The sequence below is a fragment of the Amblyomma mixtum genome, chromosome 9, assembly GCF_055824585.1.
Source record: "Amblyomma mixtum isolate Tamu chromosome 9, ASM5582458v1, whole genome shotgun sequence".
Classification (NCBI taxonomy): Eukaryota; Metazoa; Arthropoda; class Arachnida; order Ixodida; family Ixodidae; genus Amblyomma; species Amblyomma mixtum.
In genome coordinates, this window is record NC_143020.1 from 34,783,278 (window position 1) to 34,810,241 (window position 26,964).

Below are 26,964 nucleotides of genomic sequence, written 5' to 3' on the forward strand. Positions count from 1 at the left end.
GGGGTCCTGCGCCCAAAAGTCTACCCACGCGTGTGAGTCATGTAGCAACCGCTACGATCGAGTTCTTGTTGGTGCATGTCGTCTACTACGACACGGACACGCTCGTGAATGGTCGCTGAACGCAACAACAGCAACGAGCGGCAACCGTTCCATTTTTGCGCCGCCCCGACAGACTTCTCTCCTTTCGGGGGCTCCCAGTCTTTGCGGCGTCTACAATACACTCGGGGACCTAATTACATCTAGCGGGTTTGGGGAGACAGAAACTCGGGCGTGCGCGCTGTGTTTTCTTGTGCTTTCAGAGACGGGCCGCGAGTTTCCAGTGCGCTTTGCAGGCCCACATCCCCCTCGCCTTTTCTTAATCGTGTGCTGCTGTGCAACTGTGCCTTTTTTTTTTTACTTTTCTTCCAGCTAAGAAAAAGATTCGAAAGTATGTGGGTTAGGCGACTGCGTGCGCCGCCCGCGCTAGCTTTCGTCGGCGTTACGACGCTCTACTCAGGATCGCGCCGCGCGTTGGCTTCTTGGTTTTCTTTTCGCGAGCGTTGGCAAACAACAAAAAAGAAATGGACTCTGTGGATGTGGACGTGAAGGTGCGCGTGTTGTTCGTACATGCTACCCTCCCCCCCCCCCCCCCCCCCTCCCCCCGCTTCTTCCCGTTTTCCGAACTTCAGATGCTTTTGACGCTAATGCGCGCTCGACGACGTGCCCCCGCCAGCCGTGGGATGTTGTTTACGCCTAGGAAAGACGACTCGCTTGCGTCAACAGGGCCCGCGAAAGTGCGACGGAAGCTAGCGAGCAGCTCGTGTTGTGTAGCTGTTTAGATCGATAGTCCCCCCCCATCCCCCCCACCCCCCCCCCCCTTTTTTAAAGGGATATTATAGATCAGCTGTGCGGCTTTCAGCGAGCTCCTCAGACAAAGCGTGGAAGGGCATTCACTCTAGTGGAATCGCCAGAGCAGCGATCGCATTGTTGGCGGCGCTATTTGTTGTATTTGTTTCTTTAAACTGTCACCTTCTTGTTGAAAAGTATCAACTGTATGTTGTCGACAAAAAATGCACTCATCTTTTCTGTAAACGCCTGGACATATCATATCAGCTCTCTAGCTATTACAGGATGCCTTGCACAAAGCTTGTTGAGGAGGTCACTCTCTCCTGGCACTAGTATGGCAGTGTGGTTTTTATATTGCTTCTTGAATCACGCCCTTGATTCGGTGGCCTATCACTACTAAAAGATGTCTTGCATGGAAACACGTGGTCTGTGGATGGCGAGGTGTCCGTTTTTCTAGGAATACTTCGTCCGGTATATCCATGATGTTCACAAAATTTTTTGTTAACTGCAAATAGGGGGAATCTAGTCTCGAGTGGCACTTGTAGTCAGCTATCGGCACTACCGCATTTTGTGCTTAGGAACTGTTGCGTAGATTTTGGCGTGCTGCCCAATTCGAACCGCGAGTGTTTTTCTTGAAAGGTGAGGTTTGTTGAAAGTGAGGTTTGTTATCTCTGGCACTTGAACTCTTTCAGATAGGATAAGAGTTGGAAGTTTTCCGCATCAGCCGCAAATTAAACTGTTGAGCCTGGCGTCATAGTTTCTTGTCGCGTTGCATACAGACTTCCAGTTATCATTAAGCTCAACATGCATTGACCTGTTTGAATGCAAGGTGCTGTTACGTGGTCCGAGTCACCATTGATTGAGGAATTTGGCCTCCTAGCTGTCAAGCTCCACTAGGTGTGAATATAGCGTACTTCACAGAGGTCGCTATGCCGACTGTTGCATAAATCAGAGAAAATCAAAAAAAAATTCTCTCGGCTTAAACACACGCTTGTTCGGGCTGAAATTTCGCACAGAGGTTGCATTTGGTGGTCAGTTTTGTTCTATACTACATTTAGATGGGGTACTTGCCTGATTCGGTCAGAATTATTTGGAAATCCCCATCGTCTGTGGCGGCGAAGAACCAAAACCAAAAGACTTCGCAGCACTGGTACTTGTGGCGCCATCTCGCACCCACCGGAGAAACAAGCCTTCGACCGTGGAGGCCGCAGGGGAGGAGTTGGACTCGCATAGCCAAGTCACGGGCATGGCCTTCTCTTGATCGCTGTAAGACCGCATTTTTCGGTGATGTCTTGCGCTGCTTCGCAGCGGAGAGCTCCGAGCAAAGGTAATTTGTTCAACTTAGCACAGCTGGGTTTCTCCGGTGGGTGCGAGATGGTGCCACGGGTACCATTGCTGCGAAGCCTTTCGGTTTTGGTTCCTCGTCGCCACAGACGATGGGAATTTCCAAATAATTCTGACCAAATCAGGCAAGTACCCCATCTAAATGTAGTATAAAACAAAACTGACTACCAAATGCAACCTCTGGGCGAAATTTGAGCCCGAACAAACGTGCGGTTAGGCCGAGAGAATTTTTTTAGATTTTCTCTGATTTACGCAACACGCGATAGTACCGTGAATGGACCCTGCGGATAAATTTAATTTGGCCTGTATCATTAGACTATGCCAATCTTATGACAAAACCCACTGTCATGAAAAAGGAGGCTTTATAAGCAAGAAAAGCCCAAAAAACAAAGTACAGGTACCCCGCCGCGGTGGCTCAGTGGCTATGGTGCTTGGCTGCTGACCCGAAAGATGCGGGTTCGACCCCGGCCGCGGCGGCTGAATTTCGATGAAGGAGAAATTCTAGAGGCCCGTGGGCTGTGCGATGTCAGTGCACGTTAAAGAACCCCAGGTGGTCGAAATTCCCGGAGCCCTTCACTACGGCGTCCCTCATAGCCTAAGTTGCTTCGGGACGTTAAACCCCAATAAACCAAACCAAAGTACAAGTGTTATCGTCACCGGCTGATTGCACAAGTAAACAGCATGTGTCGACACCGATTTCTCTGCACGGTGCTCAGTGTCTATTTAGTACCATTCACTTCAAAACAACAGCTAGTCCCTTTCGGTGTGGACTTCGTTAGTTTGCATAGAGTTGGGTGAAAAATATAAATTTTTTTAGCCATGAGCGGGTTTTTTTTTGTTGCTGGACAAACATTAGCATCAAGCGGAGGACTAATTGTTACAATGAACTGCACTTAGATGGAGTCGTCCCCCGTGTTCCTTTTAAAGAGTGTTGATTGCAGCTAAATACTAGTCCAATATTATGTTTGATTCCTAGCTAAGTGTTAATTAGATAACACTACGGGCTTTTCGTAGTGGTTCTGAGGGTTTTAGCATTTTGCTACTGCTGCAGGGTGTCTTCTTCTATTGCACTCTCGTTTTCCTATCCCTGAGATAGAATTGTTGTTTCTCTTAGTCCAGAAATGTGTGTTGTCGCTGCAGGTGTGTGGTGTTTACACTAGTCCATTTCCTTCCTTAATGAGGCCGGAATTGGTGAAACACGAGCTCACCAAAGCGAAGTACAGAAAGTAAATATTCCATACAAAGATGGCTTAAACTGCTCGAGAGTAAAATAATCAAGAACTGGAAGTCCACGTGGGATGATGAAATCAACAAAAAACTTCACCTGGTGAAGGCGAGCCTTGGTGAATGGGGGTCGTGTCAGCATGAAGAACGCTTTATTCAAGTCATCTTATGTCACTTTCGCGTTAGACGTGCACGTCTTACACATAACTTCATACTCGTGAAACAAGAAAATCCTCTTTGTGGAGTTGGTGAAGTGGTAGCTGTCAACTGTATTTTATTTTCTTGCAGAAAACTAAAAAACTAAGAAAAAAGCATTTCACAATATTTTACGACAAGCGCATCTCTTTTCATCCTAGCTTGCTCTTAGGAGAGAATGCAGTAGTAGACTTACCACGAGTAGTTAGATTCTTAAAAGAAGAAAATCTCATCACAAAATTGTACTTTTTTTTTTAGGAACTAGCCTGCCAGCACAACAGGGAGATCTTAGCGACCCTGTGTTGGGTGCATGATAGCCTCAGCTGTTTATGCACCATAGAATCCAACACACATACATTTATTTTACATGGTTGGAAGGCAATCAGTGTGTCTAAGCGTTATGCTTTCCAGAGTTTTTAATTGTTTTAAAGCAATATAGACATCAAGTTTCCATGTCCTCCTCATCTTTTTGCTGCGAGTGGTGCATAGGGTTTTAGAAAGAACAGAAAAGATATGTCCAAGTGTGCTTTAAAGGTGCACTGAAGAGGAATCCGAATTTGTCTTTTTGCTGCGGGAACTCGATCTACATGTTCCGAGCTTTCTTAGAAACTTCGATTTATTGCCCTGTGTGGCCGATTTCCCTAATTAAATCGAATTAACGTCCGGCTCCCGCCTTTTTTTTTTCATTCTCCCTCGTACGGTGGGTGGAGTCGAGCAACGCGTGGAGCGCCTTTCACCCAGTCCCGTGGCGGCTTGCCGCTCTGCCATCGGTGGAGTAATACATAGTAGTCCGTAGTAGCAAATAGTCCGTGCGTATTTTTATTTCTTCGGGCTTATTTTGCGGCTATATTATCTGCGAATGAAACTATTTATTCATGGAAACCTAAAAAACAAAATAAAGCGAAAGCAAAGCCTCCACGGGACTGGGTGAAAGACGCTCCACGCGTTGGTCGACTCCGCCCATCATACGAGGGAGAATTAAAAAAAAAAAGGCGGGAGCCGGACGTTAATTCGATTTAATTAGGGAAATCGGCCATACAGGGCAATAAGCTGCAGTTTCTAAGAATGCTCGGAACGTGTAGATGGAGTTCCCGTGGCAAAAAGACAAGTTCAGAATCCTCTTCAGTGCACCTTTAAGTAATTTTGTTGTAGGTCCGCTTTTTTACCGTAGTTCGTTTCCCCTTGCTGTGACGTCGGAGGATGCTGTTGTAATTGTTTTTAAGGCGAAAGCCTTTTAATGCCTCATCGTTGTTGACAGAAGGTTGTCAGCAGAGATGTCATGCTTTTCTAGTCAGACCAGAAAAAATAAATAAAACCGAGTAGGGAATTGGTCAAGTTGGGGAATCGAACCATGGTCTACCGAGTGCAAGACGAGCACGCTAACCACTCCGCCATGCCAGCTCGATGGTTTGGAATGAACAAAGGCGCGTCTAGCTGTTTAGCTAATGCAGCGTCTTCGTTCACTCCCATCTTCCTCCCTGCCCGCTACAGCAAGGTTCAGGTGTCCACCGAGATTTGTGAGAGAGATACATTTCCTTTCCTCAAAAACCAATTTAACGACTAGCAAGGCATGGACTCTCTGGCAGCGTTGCAAGACGCTGTCGCGTTCCACTCTTAGAGGCGTAGCTTAACATCTTAACCACACATCAGTGACACAAGCAGCAATGCCGTGCTTAAAGGTGCACTGAAGAGGATTCTGAACTTGTCTTTTTGCCGCGGGTACTCGATCTACACGTTCCTAGCATGCTTAGAAACTGCGACTTATTGCCCTCTGTGGCCGATTTCCCTAATTAAATCGAATTAACGTCCGGCTCCCACCTTTATTTTTTTAATTCTCCGCGTACGGTGGGCGGAGTCGACCAACGCGTGAAGTGCCTTTCAGCCAGCTCCGTGGAGGCTTTGCTTTCGCTTTATTTTGTTTTTTAGGTTTCCGTGAATAAATAGTTTCATTCGCAGATAATATAGCCGCAAAATAAGCCCGAAGAAATAAAAATACGCACGGACTATTTGCTACTACGGACTACTACGTATTACTCCGCTGATGGCAGAGCGGCAAGCTGCCACGGGACTGGGTGAAAGGCGCTCCACGCGTTGGTCGACTCCGCCCACCGTACGTGGGAGAATTAAAAAAAAAAGGCGGGAGCCGGACGCTAATTCGATTTAATTAGGGAAATCGGCCACACAGGGCAATAAATCGATGTTTCTAAGAAAGCTCGGAACGTGTAGATTGAGTTCCCGCGGCAAAGAGACAAGTTCAGATTCCTCTTCAGTGCACCTTTAAGGCTTTCGCCTCACTGCACTTTAGGTCAACAAAGTGCCCCCCTGAATTTTTTGCCACTGTTGCGTTATGCCACTATGAGAGCATGGGCCTCTGTCAAGTTGTCCTTGAGAAAGCTTTCTCCTCGCGCTTCCAGTGTTGTGTGATATGGTGCAAATCAACTTCAGTTCAATTCAGTTACTTCGACATTGACCAGGATGTAAAATGGCTGTCTGCAAGATTTTTTCCTCTTTTTTGAGATTCGTATTACAGCGACCATTGTTTGGAATGTGAGTGCTTCCTCGTTGCCTTTATCTTTATCACATGGTCTTATTACTTTTGTTTACTACATGGGGCAACTTATCCGACATATGCCATGCGCTGCACCTATTTTGCCTGCAGGAGATAAGGATCATGTGTACTTCATTCTGAAATGCTTGGGATTGTTTGCAAATGATGTACGGCAGTTATTCGGGAACCTCTCTGTCATTCATAAATAGTGCATGGCCGGAAGTCGAGGTGTTTCTAAAGGGACATTTGAGGGCGAATGGACGTTGGCCCGTGTGCATTTATTAGCACGTTTTAATGGCAGAGAGGTTATTTTCACTGGAAACAGATCTTTTATTGGCTAGAGAGGCATCTAGTGTTGTAGCACTGAAACTGAAATTGTCTCACTGTTTTTAAAATGTCGGAAGTTTTCAAGATATTGTAGGGAAAAGCAGCCTGAATTAGGGAGTTTTGCCTGTAATCGAGAGAATTTTTGGTTATGGCATGGATAATCATTGGTGTAAGATGGGGGTTTATGAAGGCACTGGGACCTCAGGAGCAGGGCAGCAACAGTCCGTGGTTAGCCAAGGCGAGCACACAGCACGCTCAGCGATCGCAATGCCGCCGCTAAACAAAATGATGTTCTTCGTCTTTACAATTGCCCCTGGGAAGAAAAGGAGCCAACCTGGTGAGTTAGGGCACAGGCAGGATGGCTGGGTCCTAGAATGGCTTGAGACGCTGGACGTGAACAGTCTCGCGTCCATGGCAGCGGCGATCAGAAGATGGAGATGAGAGGTTCTGCAGTGTAAATAACTGGAGATGTGCGCTCCAGGACACGGTATGGGCCGTGGTACTTGGCAAGAAATTTTCACTACCGGCCCGGAGTATTTGTCGGAGTCCAGAGCCACACAAGGGAGCCATTGGGGAAGTGTGGCGTTGTTTGACTGAGGTCATGGTGGGATTCCTCTCTGCACTGGGTGTCAGTCGTGAGAGCACGGGCGATGCAGCGACAGTCTTTGCCATGCCGGGCGAGAGGTACTGGGATTGATACCTGGCACCTCCACCAAATGTAAGATGAGGGTTTATGAAGGCAGTGGGACCTCGGGATCAGGGCGGCAACAGTCTGTGGTCAGCCAAGGCAAGCACACAGCACGCGCAGCGATGGTAATGCCACCGCTAAACAGAATGTTCGCCTTCGTCTTTACATTGGAGTCAGTTTTTACCAACAAAAGAAAAATTTCATGTTGTTGACCTCGGTCCCCCATCCAGCAGTCTGCTGACTACACATGTTCCTATTGCTGCCGCTTGGTTTCTTTTGTGGGCATAGATTTGCCCAATAAGTATAGGTCCTGTTCAGCTTCCTTGGCTTCCTGCTTTACAACGTGCCAGTGTAATGTCACTGCTTTTGTTTCAACTCCTTGAGTTTGAAATTAAGAGCAGCAGGGAAATGCATGATTTGGTGCTTACCGGTGGCAGCGCTAGGGGAGGCGAGGGGTGGTGGACACCATCCCATATGGTGGCTACCACCGCCTACGGGGGCACACATCATGTTGTTCATTTATTATTGCGAGAGCATCATATGGATCATGAGGCGGAAAATCAGGTGCTGTAGTTGTCCATGCCAGACTGTCCGAAACCCACGTGACCTCTACATCATTGGGTTGTGTTGTTGCGACTGAGAGAAGGATGAAAAGGAAAGTGCACGGGCCTGCCGACTGGCTTGAGTCGAGTCACCACCACTGCCACATGCAGATAGAGGAGAGTTAAGAGATGAGAGAAAAGAGTGGAAAAAAAAGACGCGTGTCGCAACAACCGCGTCCGCCGAAGCGAAGACGCTGGCTAGAACACTACTTCATTGGGAGAGAAAGAAAGATGTATGAAATAAAATTTCCCCCGAGTGGGTTTCGAGCCCAGGCCGGCGCGAACAGATATGCTTCACTGGCCACTTCATTAGAGAGACTGGTTTGGGTATCATTGTCTTCATCAAGTTCCATTCAGACGGTGCAAACAGATCAGCTTCGCTGGCCACTGCAATTAGTAGTATGTCATCACCACAGCACAGCACCCCGTGTGCATGCTTTCTTATTCACAGCATGTAAGTAGTCTTCCTCCGTAAGTGCCCTTCACAATTTTTGATTTTTAGAATGAGCTATGGTGCCTACCCAAAATTTTATGTCCCCCTTTCTTGAGTGTGGCTATTAAGCGCCCGTTTGTGGGTTCAGCCGCATTGCCACAGTAGGTGTTGCCGAGTCAAACCATAAATGAATAAACAAATGAAAATAAACATTGCCACAACTGGGATTTGAATCCATGGTGCCACAAACAGATCAACTTCGCTGGCCACTGCATGAGAGCACTATTCTCTCATGCAGTGGCCAGCACATTGCACATTGGGCAGTGCATTGCACGTTGTTGCCTTCAACTAATACTTATATTGGACTAATACACATATTCTTGCCCCGCTGCAGTGGCTCAGTGGCTATGGTGCTCGGCTGCTGGCCCGAAAGACGCGGGTTCGATCCCGGCCGCGGCGGCTGAATTTCGATGAAGGCGAAATTCTAGAGGCCCATGTGCTGTGCGATGTCAGTACACGTTAAAGAACCCCAGGTGGTCGAAATTTCCGGAGCCCCCTCCACTACGGCGTCTCTCATAGCCTTAGTCGCTTTGGGACGTTAAACCCCAATAAACCAACCAAACATATTTTCGCACGCTGTCGCCTTCATCTACTAATACTACTATCGAACTGATATCGTCGCCAGATATGCCGACTACCGAGCAAAACAAAACAATGAGCCTACGGAGCCTGAGACACCTACACAGGAGCGCACAAATTTCCCATTAGGGGAATCATAATCGTCCTAAAATTTTTTTGCTTGTCGTATCACCCTGTCACTGAACACACATCTAACGACCTAATTCCTAATTAGCGTACTCATATTTACTCATGTATGCATCAGTACATGCCTGCAAGACAGTTCACTAAGTCAAAGACCACAATGCATTCAATAGGTCAATCTTTATTTAGCTTGAACCAACAAGCCTTCGTGGCTTGTGGGTAGCCTGCCCATCTGGCAGTCTGAAGGTCCTGGGTTTAGTTTCCACCTAATCCCTAGTTAATCCAATTTTCTTTTCAGCTCAGTTACTTTCCTCCGGTTTCAGGAATCTCCCCGAGAAATTTCGCGTCACTCCGAACATTCTTTGACCTGTTCCTGAATTTGATTAATTTTTTGCTTCCATCGGGATTTTTCGCTCACGGACAGTGATGTGAAGAACAACGCTGGCGCTGGCTTTTCTACGACACAGGACTCTTAACACTATTCTGTTTATAACTCAGTTGACACACCACATTTTACTTGTCGAATCGGCCATTGATGGAGACTTCGTAATTATTATTTTTTGTGCTTTTTGTGCATGTTAAAGCTTCGTTTTCCATGAAAGTAGTGTTTATGTCATTAGAACACGGTAATGTATCGATACGGGTGTGCATAAATGTGTCCTGGGGGTCTCTCTAACTGAATTCGACCACTTTTTTTGATGAGCGCTGTGTGTGTGCATGCCCTTAGTTGCATGCATATTAAGGCGGAAGCCTTTAATGTATGCATCGTTGTAAGCAGCAGTTGTCGACAGAAATGTCACGCTTTTCAATTGGTCGAAACAGTCGTGACGTCATAGTGCGCAAATTTCAAACGCGGCCAATTGTACTTTGGCTACTAACCATGCAACCAATTAAAGGGATCGTATAGTTAATTGCTTACTTAACCAATTAGCCTAATTGACCTTTCTAGTCAGACCAGATAAATAAATAAAACCGAGTAGGAAACTGGCCGAGCTCGGGAATCGAACCCCGGTCTCCGGAGTGCGAGACGAGCACGCTACCACTCCGCCATGCCACCTCGATGGTTTGGAATGAACAAAGGCGCGTCTAGTGAATACGGTGTCTTCGTTCACTCCCATCTTCCTCCCTTCCCGTTATGGGGAGGTTTAGGTGTCCACCGAGATATGCGAGACAGATACATTTCCTTTCCTCAAAAACCAATTTATCGACGAGCAAGGCGTAGAACCGAACGGGCGATGGTGTTCTATGGACTCTCTGGCAGTGTTGCAAGACGCTGTCGCGTTCCGCTCTTAGAGGCGAAGCTTAATGTCTTAACAACGCTTCAGTGACACAAGCAGCAACACCGCGCCTAAGGCTTTTGCCTCACCGCACTTTAGGTCAACAAAGCGCCCCCCTGAATTTTGCTTTCGCTATTACCGGGCTTAACCAAGCTAAGCCACAGCCATTTTTTTGGGCAGGAAAGGACATAAGCCAGAACATGTGGAACTCTTCAGCACCTTTGCAATGCCAGTGGGGTTCCCCAAGGCTCTCATGGAAAAGAGTGAGAATGCGTGCTCTAACTAAATAAGCCCTCCTTGAGAAAATGATTTGGCACTCAACTGTAGTTGGACACAACTCAAGAACGAAGCAGCGGATGCCCCGCAAAGGAGGCCTTCCGGCCAATCACGTTGACTGATTTTCGTGGTGCTGGGGTAATCCGATTGCACCGTGGTTACTCCCCTTTCTTTTATCTGCCATCCCCTGCAATTTCACACTGGCAGGCTCAAAGGGATCGGTCATGGGGGAGAATCGGTCTACACCATTAGCTGGAGTGGCTCTTTTGAGAGACACTTGCCGCTTTGATCTTGAGTTTTTTTTTTTTTTTTTATGGGGTTTAACGTCCCAAAGCGACTAAGGCTATGAGAGACGCCGCAGTGGAGGGCTCCCGAAATTTCGACCACCAGGGGTTCTTTAACGTGTACTGACATCGCACAGCACACGGGCCTCTAGAATTTCTCCTCCAAAGAAATTCAACCGCCGCGGCCGGGATCGAACCCGCGTCTTTTGGGTCAGCAGCCGAGCACCATAACCGCTGAGCCACCGCAGCGGCTGATCTTGAGTTGTATCTTGCTCTATAGAGCCTTGTGAAATACGCTTTTAGTACAGAATTTTCACTGCAAAATGTCAGTTCAGGCTTTGCATCAAATTTTCATAGCAGTTTATGAATATTTTTTTGGAAGGTATTACGCCTTGTTATGTTTATTTATTTCAGATACTGTCAATCCCATTGGGATCTTTACAGGACGGGCACATAGCAAGAAGGTACAAATCGAATACAAATGAGATGGAATACATTATGAAACACTGTTGGTTGCAAATAACTACATGAGTATGGGGAAAAATAAACAGATAACAGGAAATAAAACATAAAAAGATAAAGCAGTTTTCACAGAAAAGGGTGCAACTTTGTACGCTGTAAGTAATGTGTTCATACAGATGCTGTTATATGCAGTGATCTGAGGGGTCTGTTGTACTTGTATAATTATGTGTTAATTATCGTGCAACTGTTCTTCTACCAGAGTTAGAAATTTCTGCAAAGATATATTAGTAGTGATAGAGGGATTCAAACTGTTCTTCTTTTATGGCAAGTGGGAAAAATGACTATCTCAAAACAGTCGGTTCGGAATTCGTACTCTCTAAGGGTTAATGGGTGCTTATGCTGGGATGGTGTGGATTCATCTACGGAAATACAGAGTGTTTCACCTAAGACTGCACAATTTTTAAAAATGGGCTTTTGGAGCTAGAAGAGCGCTTTTTTCAGCATTGTACTGTCAGCGTTGTCGTACATCAGAGCGCATCTAACACGTGTTAATAAGCAGGCTGGTTAACTAATATTGAATAGTTAACTTTTTAACTATTGCTGTTAGGCTCCCAATTCGTTATCTTCACTCCAAAGCAGTCATCAGCGCAACATATTAATTTAACCTTCGGTGACACAATAGAAGTCATGGATACAATAAAAATACTTGGTGTACATTTTCATAAACACATGTTATGGGACACTCACGTTAACAATATTGTTTCCCGAATTGCCAAAAGCGTCGGCTTACTAGCGAAATTCAAATATTTTCTACCGACCCCAATTAAGTTACTTTTGTTCAATGCATTGTTTCAGTCACATGTAAACTATTGTTTTCTGGTATGGGGAAGCACAACATTTACAAATTTACAACAGATTCACATGCTACAAAAAAAAAGCAGTTCGCCTTATCGCAGGGGTAGATCCTTATGCACACACTAGAAGCCTGTTTATGCAATTCAAAGTACTTTCTGTGCATCGGCTCTACTCTTATATTTTAGCCAAAAGATATAAACAGGATGTCCAAAACAATGAGGTCCTCATTCAAACAATATCAAATCTAAGTTTAAGAGAAGGTAGATCTACATCGCGGTCACCTGAAATTTGGAAAATTCCGTTCATACGCACAACCATCAGCCGTCAAATGCTCGAATATTCACTTCCAGCCCTGTTAAATTATCTCCATAAACACGATATTAATATCCAAAGTGTTAGCACCCAAACTCTGAAGAATTTTTTTACACAACAAGAGTGATGGTTATGCTCGCTATAATTGTATAATGATGTTTTTCTTTTCTCAGGTGTATTATGCTGGTCTTGATGTGATGGGGATATCTTATTGTTGTGTAAAATGCGATTTTTTTCTTTTCAGACAAGAAGGTCTTGACTCATTTTCTATGTGTGTATGTTCTCGTAACTATGCTGCTATACATGTAAATGTCAACTGCTGTATGCCTTGTGAATGGGGGCTCGAACCACGTCAAGTGATATGTTTTCACTTTTGTTCGAGTCCCTTTCCGCCTCGATGGAATAAAGTTCAATTTCAATTTCAATTATCGAGAGATGTGTAGCCTGCCGTAATTAATATCCATATCAGTTTCTAGAATTTCGAAAACGCGGTTACCCTCGGTGCAGTGTCCCAACAAATTTCGGCAACATTGCGCCAAAATACATGCTTTTTCGAGAAGCTCGCAGGCAAAGCACCCTCTACAGTGCACGTAACTCGTTGAAACAGTGAAAATTTGCTGGGCCACAGCGCCGAGGGCAACCGTGTTGTCAAAATTCTAAAAACTGATATGGGTGTTACTTATGGTGTGCTACACGCTTTTCAGTAATAAGTTGCCTAACAGTAATAGTTGAAAATTTAACTATGCAATATTAGTTAACCAGCCTGATACTTAGAATGTCTTAGCTGTATTCTGATGCACTGCACCACTGACAATGCTATGTGGAGGAAAGCGCTCTTCTAAATCAGAAAGCCGATTTTTAAAAATTGAGCAAAGTATTAGGTGAAACACCCTGTATATAACAAAGCATCTATGTTTAATGTGTTATGTACTAGTATGAAGCCAGTCTTTTTACCTCCACCTTTATTTCATAACATGTTTTGGTCTGCTGTCAGTCTCTTTGTGAAGGGCTTGAAAAGTGTGCTTGCCAGCTTTAGAGGTGCTAGCCAGGTTTTGGCAGTTTCGTCACGTCTTGAGTAAGTCTGGCGGCAGGAAGTTGGCAGGGGTGGCTGGCAAGGGTCGTTGACCCCACCTTGTTGCAACTTCGCTTTCCTTTTGCCTCTGCACCTTGTCTCCCCCCGTGAGAGCTGGCGTGGGTTCAGCCGAGGGCATCCTAGAATCACGGGCTTTTCTTTTATCACCTTTCCGTCGCTTCCTCCTCGCGTCAGCTGTCATGCAGGCCCACAGTCTGGTGATGACGCAGTCCAGGTGTCCTGAGAGTTGGCCGCGCATTATCTTTATAGCTGGCCGGTTGTATTCAAGGTGATGAGCTAAGCCAGTTTGAGGTCCATACTTTGCAATTTCTTTCTTTTTGCCTTCTTTTGCAAACTGTAAAACATCTCACATTCCTTTGATGTCTTTTTTTTCTACTCCATTTTTCAGTGGCCACCTATTTTTGTTTTTTAATACTTTTACTTTACTACTTTCCACACCTTTCTCCTTTTGCCATGCTCTGTTCCTCATTACTGAGCTCCTATCTCTGTCATCCTACGGTCAAAGTTCTTGTCTGTTTGAAGCCTGTGTGGCATTTAAGCTCTGGTTTCAGAATTCAGAATTTGGCGTCATGTCAACTAAACACTGCACCATGGCTCATTGTTACGAGCCTGTTTGAACGCACTTTTTTGGTGTCCAAAGAGGCCATGGGCTTTTTTTTTTTCACGGTCTCCGGGTTTGAAGGATAATGGCTGTCAGCTGACCGTTCTTCTTTTATTTGTTTTATTTCTTGTTCTTGTTTGTGTGCCTGTCTCAAGAAGCTCAGAGCAGTTGCTCTCTTAACATTGCTTACTGGTGTGTGCGTTGCTGAGGTCGACTAGGGAACAGGAGGCTTGTGTATGCTCGAAGAGAGGAAACAGATGCATTTAGTTAGGGGCGGAGTATTTTAAAGAACACATAGGGCAGTTAGAAGTTGTCTTGTGTCGGCTGGGTGTCCTAATCACAAAGAAACCATTCTCATACAAAAACGGAGCTTCTACAAGCTAGAAGAGACAGAAAAACGAACTACGGGTGTTGCCATCACTGGCAGATTTTGCATTTGAAACGCGTGCGTCTATACCATTTTTTGGGCGTGGATCACAATTCAGAATGGTGGCAGCCCATCCTTTTCGGTTTATACGTCGCGAGTTCTAATAGACTGACAGCAAGATTTTTAGGCCAAATTTTCTCTCTGATGAATGTGTCCTTTGTTGCCGGATGGATGTCAACATTGCTGGAAAGAGTGAGATCAATTTTTACTGCAAAAACAATAATTGCATGGAGCTCTCCTCGGTGTCTCTTTAAAGCTGCACTGAAGAGGAATCCGAACTCGTCTTTTTGCCGCGGGAACTCAATCTATACGTTCCCAGCTTTCTTAGGAACTTCGATTTTATTGCCCTGTGTGGCTGATTTTCCTAATTAAATCGAATTAACGTCCGGCTCCTGCCTTTCTTTTTGAATTCTCCCTCGTACGGTGGGCGGAGTCGACCAACGTGTGGAGTGCCTTTCACTCAGTCCCGTGGAGGCTTTGTTTTCGCTTTATTTTGTTTCTTAGGTTTCCGTGAATAAATAGTTTCATTCGCAGATAATATAGCTGCAAAATAAGCCCGCAGAAATAAAAATACGCGCAGACTATTTTCTACTACGGACTACTACATATTACTCCGCCGATGGCAGAGCGGCAAGCCGCCACGGGACTGGCTGAAAGGCACTCCACGCGTTGGTAGACTCCGCCCACTGTACGAGGGAGAATTAAAAAAAAAAAGGCGGGAGCCGGACGTTAATTCGATTTAATTAGGAAAATCAGCCTCACAGAGCAATAAATCGAAGTTTGTAAGAATGCTCGGAACGTGTAGGTCGAGTTCCCGCGCCAAAAAGACAAGTTCAGATTCCTCTTCAGTGCACCTTTAATGGTGCTCTGTGGTCCTGTCTTCATCCTTCATTCAAGCTTGTGGCATGTGCTTCTGAAATTTGATGGCATTTATAAATAATAAATCTGATTACAGTGTTAAGGTGAAAGATGAAGAATGCTTAAGGTGGGGTGAGACTTCGAAGTCGAGTTTCAAAATTTGGCTGTACAGCAGTAGCAATAAAAGCTATGGCCATAAGAATTGAAAGGGATATTAAAGATAGACGCAGCTTGCAGTAGAGTTAGTTTTCAATTTTGAATCAGTATTTTTATTTTTGTTTTTTACTTTTTTTATACGTTTGTGCCTTTTATTTAGGATCTGCTAGCCACAGAGTATTCCAATTTTGTACAAAGGTAGCAACAAATACTTCACAGAAGTGGAACTAGAATTATGTTCCTAAAGCAAAAACTAGATTTATTACGTTTTTTTGCTTTTGTCGATGCATGAAAATTGCCACTTATCACCGGTCTTTTTATGCTAGAAAAAATAAAAATGCACCTAGACTATTTATTCTAGTTCCAGTTATGTAACTGCCACTAATTAACACCTCAGAAAAATTTTGTTTCCTTGTGCTTTATAGTTCCCGAGAAAAAGGTACACAAAGATCCAAAAATGTTGTTTTGAGAAAAACGCCGGTAAAGTCCTTGAAAGCATTTTTATTCTTCAAAAATTCCCTGGGCTGTAGTATTTTGAAGTGGCTGCATCGCCATGCCCTTTCTCTTTGTTTCTTCGGTGCTTTCTTTCCTGTTTTGCTTCAAATCTCAGCTTGAAATCTTTTCTTTTACCCTCCGTCCGTCTATAGATGCTAGCATTGACACACACCGAGGTCCAGGGGTGGCTCCCAAATGTTTCAGCACCCTTGCTCGTGCTACATTTCCATCATTAAAGAACGTAATTGTATCATCGACAGCTTTCTCAGCTGTTTTGAGACTGGCAAAGATGGTTTCAGGACACCTCACCCAGATTAATTGTTAGTACATCGACAGCACAAGGGGACAGCGTCAAAGATTAGCACGCAGCCATAAATAGAAGAGCAACAGAAGGAGCCCTAGTGGCTTAAAAATGAACTACTCACAAGAATAAATTCAAAACCGAAACCGAAACCTTCAGAGCATTGACTTTCTTCATGTATCGGAAACGAAGAGATTGCGTCGAGATCACAGTGGAGATCAGTGGTCGAGATACATCCACTTTTCCTGTCAACGTGTCGAAGAAAAAGGGCAAAAAAATATTTTTGAAACAGCGGATACCCAAGTGTAATAAATTTTCTGAAAGATAAAGAAGGTCTCTATCAGATGACTGAAAAATCTCAAAACTGAATTTTTTGACCAAACAAAGTCTCACCCCACCTTAAGTTCACAACTTTGGCTGTCTTGTGCAGGGTGGTGTGACACTTGAGCTGTGGTGTGCCAGCCTTCTCTTCTTCCGTGTTCTTATATGTGCGTTGTACTTTGTCACGCTTTCTTTTTGTTTCCATTTTGCCAAAATGAGGACATGCACACCATGTTCAAGCATTGTTGGAACATTCTAGCTGCTCCACCTAGTGCCAGTTATTAAACAAAACTGCGCTTTTCTTGGTGGCATGCAAAAAGGATGCTTGCACAATGAATTCAGGTGTGGACATTGAGGGAAGATACGAGAAATAATGTAGGTATGCAGCTGACTTGAGTTATCCAGAAGCAAAGTATTCCACCTCACAGGTGTTGTTGTTTTCTCAGAAGAGTGAAAAGACACTTTGAATTAGGCTTGTTTTGTTTTTCTCGTCCTATGTATCCTAAATGCCCCTGCTGAGTTGTGTGCAGCGATGAAAAGTGACGCTTCAGTACAGTGAGGAAATTATTCGAGAATGAATATGAAATGTACAGAAAGGGGAAAAGAAATTGATAGTTGCAATGACGTGGGTCTTGTGACCCATGTGGCTTTTAAGCGGTCATTGATGACAGAAAACCTAACGAATGAAGCTGAAGTCGGAAGCTCAGGGAAACTTGGAAGCTTAATAAATGAACAAGGGCATAAGAAGTGGGTGTGTACACCACTCTGTGCTTTTGTTTCCTTCTTCTGTCTTTTCCAACATTCGATGCCACCTTCCTATTGACCCCGCCGCAGTGGGTGGAAGCTTAATAAATGAACAAGGGCATAAGAAGTGGGTGTGTACACCACTCTGTGCTTTTGTTTCCTTCTTCTATCTTTTCCAACATTCGATGCCACCTTCCTATTGACCCCGCCGCAGTGGGTGGAAGCTTAATAAATGAACAAGGGCATAAGAAGTGGGTGTGTACACCACTCTGTGCTTTTGTTTCCTTCTTCTGTCTTTTTCAACATTCGATGCCACCTTCCTATTGACCCCGCCGCAGTGGGTGGAAGCTTAATAAATGAACAAGGGCATAAGAAGTGGGTGTGTACACCACTCTGTGCTTTTGTTTCCTTCTTCTATCTTTTCCAACATTCGATGCCACCTTCCTATTGACCCCGCCGCGGTGGCTTAGCGGTTATGGTGCTCGGCTGCTGACCCGAAAGACGCGGGTTCGATCCCGGCCGCGGCGGCTGGAATTTCTTTGGAGGAGAAATTCTAGAGGCCCGTGTACTGTGCGATGTCAGTGCACGTTAAAGAACCCCAGGTGGTCGAAATTTCCGGAGCCCTCCACTATGGCGTCTCTCATAGCCTTAGTCGCTTTGGGACGTTAAACCCCATAAAACCAAACCAATTTCAGGAGTGTATGCGGCCGCAACCTTGGTGCTTAAGGTATGCACAAGATGGCGCTGTGTGAAACTGCGAGAAAAAAAAAGTGTGTAATGTTTGGGAATAGTGTATGAGTAACGTTAGTAGTAGTCTGCAGTAGTAGCAGGCATGCGATTTTTAACCCTTTCAGGCGCTTTGTACACAATTGTGTCAGCGGTAAACTTGCACCTTTTTCTGAGAAACTGGAGCACTTAACAGTGATTTCATTATTTCAGTGAAATTGAGCACCCTTCTTCTTGCAAATAAGTTGCTTTCTTGTACCATGTAGCGAATGCAGTAAATAATGTTTCGCATAAGAGTGAGCTAGGTAGCACTTTGTCCGCCGTTTTTGTGCAGAAAAGATTTTGCCGCGAGTGAAAACATCGATGGTTTTTGCTCAATTTCAAGCGTAATGTGAATCTTCGAAACACAAAGCGATGCCACAATCCCCAAGGTGTTTACCTGACACACGAGAACATTTCGATGTTACCATTTCTAACAAATCTGACACTTAGTGCGGAATTCTCCACATCGTTGTAAAAATTTACCTGCTGGCCTTTCTCGTTTGAAAACTAACAAATTTCCTTTCTTGACGCCTGAATATACTACTTAGGTGAAAAAATTCGCTGTGGCTTAGCTTGGTTAAGCCCGGTAATTGCGAAAGCAATATCCGTACGTACGCCATGGTACAGCTGGTGGTGGTGCTTGTGGTTAGACTTGTGGTGATGCATCGGTTATGCAATCCAATCCAATCCAATATGCTAATATGGTAGCTACCGGTCTCGCTACGCGATGGGCTGAAAGTGCAACTAGTATTGCTCTCGCAATAAAAATAATTGGTTTCAGTCAAAACAAAAAATGGCTCCTGACAGGGTTAAGCTGGTTTCCCAGTCGGTGTCTCATGTAACTAGTGAAGGCGGGCTAGTTGGTGGTTGACAGTGGGTCAAGAAAGAATTCGACTATCTAGATGCTAACTTGTGCCACGCGCGCCCATGTTTGTATAATGTGATGGTGTCAGCTGTTTATCGGGTGTGATTACGAATCATGTATAAATGTGGCTTTTCCTTGCAGTAAACCTTAGTTGAAGTTCCGCGTCTTGTCCTGTGCTTTTCTCTCTTCGTCCCTCGTCGTTTTGCGCGGTTGCAATATGCACTCCATTGTCTCATGTTGTCGGTTCCCTCTCTCCTGGCTCTGCACAGTGGTTGGTGCGCCATGTCCTTTCGGAAGGGACTCAGTCGGAGCAGCAACTACGACAACAGCAGCAGCGACACTGAGGACGCCTCCCCAGAGGACCGCGCGGCGACCCGGCGCGACTCAGACAGGTGAGGTCTGCTCGCTCGTCTCTTTCAGGAAGGACGATGAAGGCGGCTGGCTTGCTGGTGATGCAGGCTAGTGTGCAGGATGAATTCTAGCTGCAGTGGTTTGGTTTGACGTTCCACAATCAGTCTGCTTCTGTTTACACTTTTTCCCTCAGCGTTCTTAGTGTATAAATGGAACTGTGCTGTATTAGGTGGAGGTGTGGGGCATCCACTGTCTTTGATAGGTGATTTTAAGTAATGTGTGGTTTCTTTATGGTCAGAAGACAATTACAAAAGGGAGTGGTTACAATACAAGAATAGGCACATCAGGCGGAATTACGCTGAATAATTGTGTGTGGTTGTACAGCCTCTACTAATACCTTAGGCACAGGAAGTGACTACCAGTAGGCGGGTTCTGATGTGTGAAAAAAAAAAAGGTTAAGTTGAAATGTTTTTGTCTGACTGCGTTTTAATATCTGTGGTTATGTATAATTCTCACATCTTTGCATTGCATTCACGTGGCTTCTTGGCTGTTAAGGCCAAGAATGCCTCATCGTTGTCAGCAGTAGGTTGTCAGCAGAGGTGTCACGGTTTTTCTAGTCAGACCAGAAAAAAAATCTTTGTGCACGATGGGATTCGAACCACCATCCTTCTGTTCCGCAGCGGAGCGTGCTAATGGCTACGCTACTTCCTGCCAACGCATATGTAGTTCCTCTTGTCTAGTACGCTGGAGAGTGTTTGCAGAAAGGCGTTGAATCAGACGGATGCCTCTCAAATGCCCTCCAGTGTCTCCAGCATTTAAGATTCTCAAACAGTTATGTACTTGATTACCGTAAAATTCCGAGCAAGCGCTCCTAACCCCGCAAGTCGAAATTACTGGCAAATAGGAGGGAGCGGTATCCCGAAATGGAACATGAATTCAAGATGGTGGCAACATTTTCCCGCCAGAAAAAAAACAACCATAGTGCACATGGATTAAAACGTCCTGACGTTCTTCAATGCTTGAAGAACTTGAAAGTGCGCATCGTCCACGTATTCACTAAACACCGGCGCGCCGTTACTCAACTTTCTTTGAAGTTTTGCTTTCCTGTAGTTTTGCTGTAGCAACTTCTCGAAATTCTTGTCCCATTCTCATATCTGTTTCCGGTCGAACTTGAAGTCTCGAGACGTTTGGTGAATGTTCTTTCCATTTTCCCGGTGCCATTTTATGACCTAAGTCTCTTCGCAACTGTTTACGAATGCATTGCCGACTTGAAAGTGCCAAAACAAGACAAATGACACGTGACGAATGGGCACGCGAATGGCTTGAAAAGCAGGATTGGATTGGATTGGATTCTTGGACTGTAGGGGGCAGGCTAGTGTTGCGTGGGTGCGGTGCGTGATAAGGGCGCGGAGCTGGCTGGGGGGGGGAGGGGGGGGGAGGGGGCTCTTTCTCGGAACGGTGCGGAAATGTGAAATTAATAGTGCATTTAGGGGGGCCCTTGCATGGGGGGGGGGGGGGGGGGCGCTTGTTCGGAATTTGACGGTAACATCTTAACCACACATCAGTGACACAAGCAGCGACACAAGCAGTGACACAAGCAGCTTAAGGCTGTCGCCTCACCGCACTTTAGCTCAACAAAGTGCCCCCCTGAATTTTTGGTTGCATAGAGCGAGGACACTGTTTGATACAGATATAAATGTTGACGTTGCCCTTATCGTCAGCTGCGCCCACTGCAGGACAGGCCTCTTCCATATCCCTCCAACTGACCCTCTCTCGTGCCAGCCGTGGCCACCTTATTCACACATGCTTCCCGATCTCATCTGACTCTATGCCACGCTATGCTACGCTTGCCTCCTCGCATTCTGTTATACTGTTGACTCCCATCAATACGAAGTTCACAGGGAGTGCAAAAAAGCTTCAAATTAACGAAACTTCAGAGCAAGCACAAAGACGGCATCTTTATTAGTTGCGATGTTTTTTAAGAAAAACATTCGGTCATCATGCTCTGTTTTTTCTCTCCGAATAGCGCTGCTGAAAGAAAGTTCTGTACTCTGTAGATATGCCTTACACTTCTTCCGCGTTACCTTCAGTGAAAGAGAAGTGCTTCGCAAGAGCAAGGGCGGCAGCTCCATCGGCAGCCATCGGCTGTGGCTTGTCTTCAACATTGGTGTCAATGCCGCTTTCCTGACTTGTTTCGTCGCGGGGTCGAACAATCTCCAGAAGCTCGCTGTCCGTCAGCACCGCCGCTAGCTTCAACTGCGGCGTCGGTAGTAATGTAATCTTCAAAGCGGACCTCACTGAGAACTTTGCCGAAATCTGTGCCATTGGGATCACTTGGTCGCGCTTTTGCCAGTGAACTAGCAGAGGCGGCTTCTGAAGTAGTTATCACAGAACCGCATATCCTGAAGCAATTGGCAATGGTGCCTTGTTTGACGTGATCCCATGTGCTCATGCTGGCATATGAATAGCACTCAGTAGATTCACCGCATATTTTGATCCACACACAAAATCATTTGCTCGAGGAGGTGCTACCTGTATAGGATCTTAACATTCTTGATGATGCCCTGGTCCATTGGCTGCGAAACGGATGTGCCGGCAAGAATGCCAGGCATATAGCATTCAAGATTGTCACGTTCACGTGTGCACCTCATTGGTCCACAAGAAACAACACCTTGAGGTTCGGGGAAGCAAAGCTGTAATCTAGTTTGATTATCCAACCCCCCAAAATTTCTGATGTCATCCACTCCTTGTTCGGTGCATAATCCATAGGAAGCGTCTTCCTTTGCCCGCTCCAAGTCCAGGCTGTGAAAGACTAACCCAGCGCCCCCCCAGCCTCTGCAAGTTAGGGAATTCCCGTGCCTCGTCAGTTTCTCACAGCACTTTATATTCCCCACTATGCAGACCTCTTGCGCCCATTAACCGACCTTCTTCGCACTACAGAGGGGTCGTCATTGATCTCCCTAAGCTCCGGCTGCTTGTGTGGCTGCTAAATAAGCAGTTTGAAATGTATTGTCCTCCTGATCCATCTGAGGACTGACACACGCCCACTCGCATCATGGTGGATGCTTCCAGCGTGGCAATCGACGCTGTCTTCCAACAGTGAATCAACTCCAAGTGGCACCCCTTGGGTTTCTTGCTTCGGCAGCTGCAACCTGCTGAGGTTGGCTACTGTTTTTCGGCCACGAACTGATTTGCTTCCCATCTGTTGCATGATCCAGCTCTTCCAGCACTTCTTGTAAAGCTGGGAATTTTACTTCCTTATGGATCACAATCCCTTGGCGGATGTTATTCCATGTGAACATCTCCAAGTATGTCACACACAGACTTCGTCACCTGGCTTTTTATCTTGATACTGCACAGAGGTCTGTCACGTAAACGGCTCCAACAATGAAGTAGCGGACACACTTTCTCGCATCACCACCAATTGGCTCTTTTCCGTCTGCCCTAGACTGGGTGTACGGCCCAAGCGCAGCTTGAAGACCCTAAACAACAAGCGAAGCATGACCACAGTTTCCCGTTCCCTCAGTTTGCCACTTCTGCCTCATCCGTTCTTTTGCACGGATCGCTCGGGTGTGGCGTGTCAGTGGCTTTTCCTCACTTTTTGCGCAACAGCGTAAGTTCCCTGTGTCGGTGTTGCCATAAGCATAGCTAAGAAATCCAAATTGGTCGGAAAGGGGACTGTTACAAGAGGCTCCCATAGATGGCGTCAGCTGCACCTACTGCACCTCGGATCTCCAGCGATCGGAGCAGTCGTGAGTGAAGTGCCAAGTGCACGGGGGTGTTGGCGACCGTCTTCCTCTGCACCCTCATGTAAACATGGAGCAGATATCTTACATTTGCAAGCATTGCCTCAAGCTGCTGCGCGGCAGACCCATTGCTCTATTCCTAGTAACAGCACCTATTGATATGTTTTGCCGTGCTAGTAGCGTGTTTCACCAGGCATCGGGTCCAGGAACACCACCGCTGTGCCGATGGAGGAAGGAACGTGGGCCGGAGACTGGAAGTAGGAGAAACGAGGGATAACTATATTCACATATTTACAACATTATTTACAAACAGAGACAAGCAAAGTAACAGCTGAGAAGAGTCTCAGGGAATCGCTGCTTGATGTACATGTCGAGTGCTTTAAACAGTCTCTCCTGTGGTCTTCCCGCCTTTTTCGTCCAATCAGAGGGACTCCGTCTTGGGTGCCGCCTCTGAGTGGAGCCAACGACGCTCATTGGCTGGCTTTGCCATCTTGTCGAAATCGCATAATCATTAACGGCGCTCCCCTCTCCATCGTCTTCCTTGGCTGGGCCAGTTGGATAAATCTCCCGAAAGTGTCCTTTGCTCAGGTCACCTCCTCAGCCACAACTGGACGCGCAGTTAATCAGACGCAGCTTTCAGCTGATGACCCTTCAGGAAGCCGGCTAGGGGGTTCCCATGTCTTGGTTCAAGGAAACGCTTGAAGGCAAACACCTGCAGCGGCGGCACACGCGCCATCTACAAAAGAGCAAAGCGTGGATGAATGACAGCTGCTCGTCTCTGTGCGTGGTGGCAGGCGTTGAGGGACGTTTCCCTGGCGGATGTACGTACATGTTCGCAGGGTCATTACTGCTGGTTGGGTGCTGCTTAAGGGGAACTCCTTAAGTCGGGAAAGCAGGTGGTGGCAGTTATGCTCCAGTGGAGGCACGAGGAGGAAAGGAATCGTCTGGACTCTGTGTCTCCGTCCATCGTGTCGGCTGCCGGCTTTCTTTTCAGGTGGTTGCATGGGAGCGCATACTCGGAGAAGCACCACTGTAGCAGAACCCCGCACTGCCTCTGGGAATGGTGTCAGTGAAGACGGCTGTGGCGGGAACACACAAGGGGGGGGGGGGACATGGTGTTGTGACACAAGAGTCACAACACTATGTCGCCTACACAGGAATCGGTCCCCTGATGCTTGGGTTGTGAGTCAGACATGGTACCGCTATGCCACACAGGCACATTTGTACGGCTTGGTTGAAGCGGACCTTTATGTGTACGTTGTGTGATCTTTCCCTTGGTGATCGTGATTGTGAAAGAGGAAACAGTGTCCGTATCTGCGTGAGCAAGACGAACCACTGTTGCATCATACCCTTAAAGGCAGAGCTTATTGTCCCCCTACATTTTTCTTCCCGTTGCCTTCTTTCGCGCTCTTTTTCGTACTCTTCATGACATCTGCCACCCCTGCTTCTAAGCCATTTTGGGCCTTGTCACACACCTGTATGTCTGGTCAAGCACTGTGGACCCGCTTGTGTCTCGCTTGCCAGTTGGCCAAAGTTACACACTAAGACTCCTGCACAGCTGACACTTTGATGACCACATCAGTCTCGCCATGGTTCGGCCGCTGCTTCTGTTCCATGGCTGCTGGTGTATGTGCACCATGATTGACCATTTCACCCACTGGTCCAAAACTGTGCCCATTCCTGATGTCACTGTGGAGATAGTTGCAAAAGCATTCGTTTCCTCCTTGGTTTTGCACTTTGTCTGCCTGGTATTGTTTTTATAGACTGTCGCGTGCAGTTTCAATGTGCCTTCTTAATTTCGTTCGGTCATCTGCTTGGTACCAAGCATTGCTGCACCACCACATACCATCCCTTTACCTTTACCAGTAGGCCGCCATGCTGGCTCAGCGGTTATGGTGCTCGGCTGCTGACCCGAAAGACGCGGGTTCGATCCCGGCCGCGGCGGCTGGAATTTCTTTGGAGGAGAAATTCTAGAGGCCCGTGTGCTGTGCGATGTCAGTGCACGTTACAGAACCCCAGGTGGTCCAAATTATTCCGGAGCCCTTCACTACGGCGTCCCTCATAGCCTAGTCGCTTTGGGATGTTAAACCCTGTAAACGAAACCGAACCAAACCAAACTTTTACCAGTAGCTTCATCGCCAGCTCGAGGCTGCCCTTACTGCATGTCTTCTCAGAGATCACTAGCTTAACCTGCTTTGTGCTGTGTTGCTAGGTCTGTGGGCTGACCTGTGCAGAGACGTTAGCTGCCCAGCATTGGAACTCTTCTTTGGTGCACCCCTGTGCTTCTCGGAGGCTTGTTTGCCACTTGGACTCCCTCACTCCCGCTTTAGCAGTGCCTCCTATACCTACTACAGTAAAAGCTCATAAATTTGAACTTCAAGGGACCGGAAAAAAATGTTTGAATTATCTGAAGGTTTGAATCATTGAATGTCACCACAAAGCTATCAGTAATTGCTGGCAGCAATAAAATTTATTTGTTGAGAGACTGGGCTGTGGTTGCTTGATTTTAAGATGAGAACAGTGTGGCAGTGACTGTTTTTCACATTTTCATCAAAGCTTTACTGTGTGCCTACTTTTGGGAGCATCATAGTAGAACAGCACCAAAATCATAAGGGCCTCCCCCGACATCGTGCCCGGTGCGACGTGGTGGAGCTTCACCGCTATCCTGCCACACCCATCATAAGTGGCACTGTCGTGTGTGGGGATGTTTCACTGCACGAACAGCGAATGGCATGTGATGAGCACGCAGTTTTGGTGCACTGGAAGAATGAAACCACGCTGCCACAAGCAAAGGAAACTGCACCAAAGCGGCGAGAAAAAAAATTGGGAAGCAAAAAAACCAGTGACTGCCACTCAGGTCCAAAACTGTGCTCAGCTAGCTAAGGTTGGCTGGCTTATGCTGGCTGGTCCAGCGATCATCACTGCGGTCTGGTGCAAACCTCAGAAAAGGTTTACCGAAGCTAAGCGATCAGAGTGTTCTCGAATACGGGGCCGCCCGTTCGTCATAACTAGGGCCCGGAACTTTAGGCATTTGCCTAAACATGCCTATAAATGCCTAAACGCGGGGTTTTTGCACTTGCCTGCCTTTTTGTCATTTTTTAGGAAATACTACCTATTTAACCGCACTTTTTGCCTATAAATGCCCGGCACTTCGGTCCTCGGTGCCGTTTTTGAATTTTGAAACATCTATGTATGGTGAAAGGCGCGCGCCGATGCACGCACAAAAGGCGCAGGTCTCACCGAACGTTTTTCTCAAATTGTAACTTGAACGTAGTGTAACGAAGTGTTTATCTCGAAGTGTAGCAAGAGGGGAGTTTGGAAAGAGACCTGACATATATTAGTGCAAACTTGTCAACAATGACGGAAAGGACGACATAGTTGGAAAAGGCTGTACTCTCAATAGATGAATTGTTAAAGGGGACTGGATGGAAAGAGCGCTACTGCTTCTACGAAGATGCAACAATGGGTAGAAAAAATAGATGCTAGAAACAATTTCCCAAATCGGAGACTTTCTACGCGGAGACGACACGGCCACATCACCTGAAGGCCTAAGCCTTTATCAACTCTCATGTTCTAGGTTCGCGCCACTAAGTTCATGTGATGTCAAAAGAACCCTTTTAAAGTACAAAGCTAAGCTTAGCGAAAACCGAAGGAGCTTCAAGTTCGATAACCTGAGAATGTGCTTTACTGCATCTGTTGAGGACTGCGTACGCTCCGTGCTTAACTTATAAATCTTGTACTTATGACTGAAGCGTATTATTCAAAGCGCCTATTTTTGCTTTATAGCGCCTATTTAAGTATTGTTTAGAGCCTAGATGCCTGCC

General features: G+C 46.2%; 1 protein-coding gene across 1 annotated transcript in view; it reads left to right on the plus strand.

The window, feature by feature from the left end:
- Nucleotides 1-26,964, plus strand: part of mri (BTB/POZ domain-containing protein mrityu) — a 185,022-nt gene that overhangs the window by 579 nt on the left and 157,479 nt on the right. Inside the window, exon 2 of the mRNA XM_089559681.1 lies at nucleotides 19,313-19,435. Coding sequence (XP_089415807.1) covers nucleotides 19,326-19,435 — 110 coding nt within the window. The 5' untranslated portion in view covers nucleotides 19,313-19,325. The remainder of the gene's footprint in view (nucleotides 1-19,312; nucleotides 19,436-26,964) is intronic.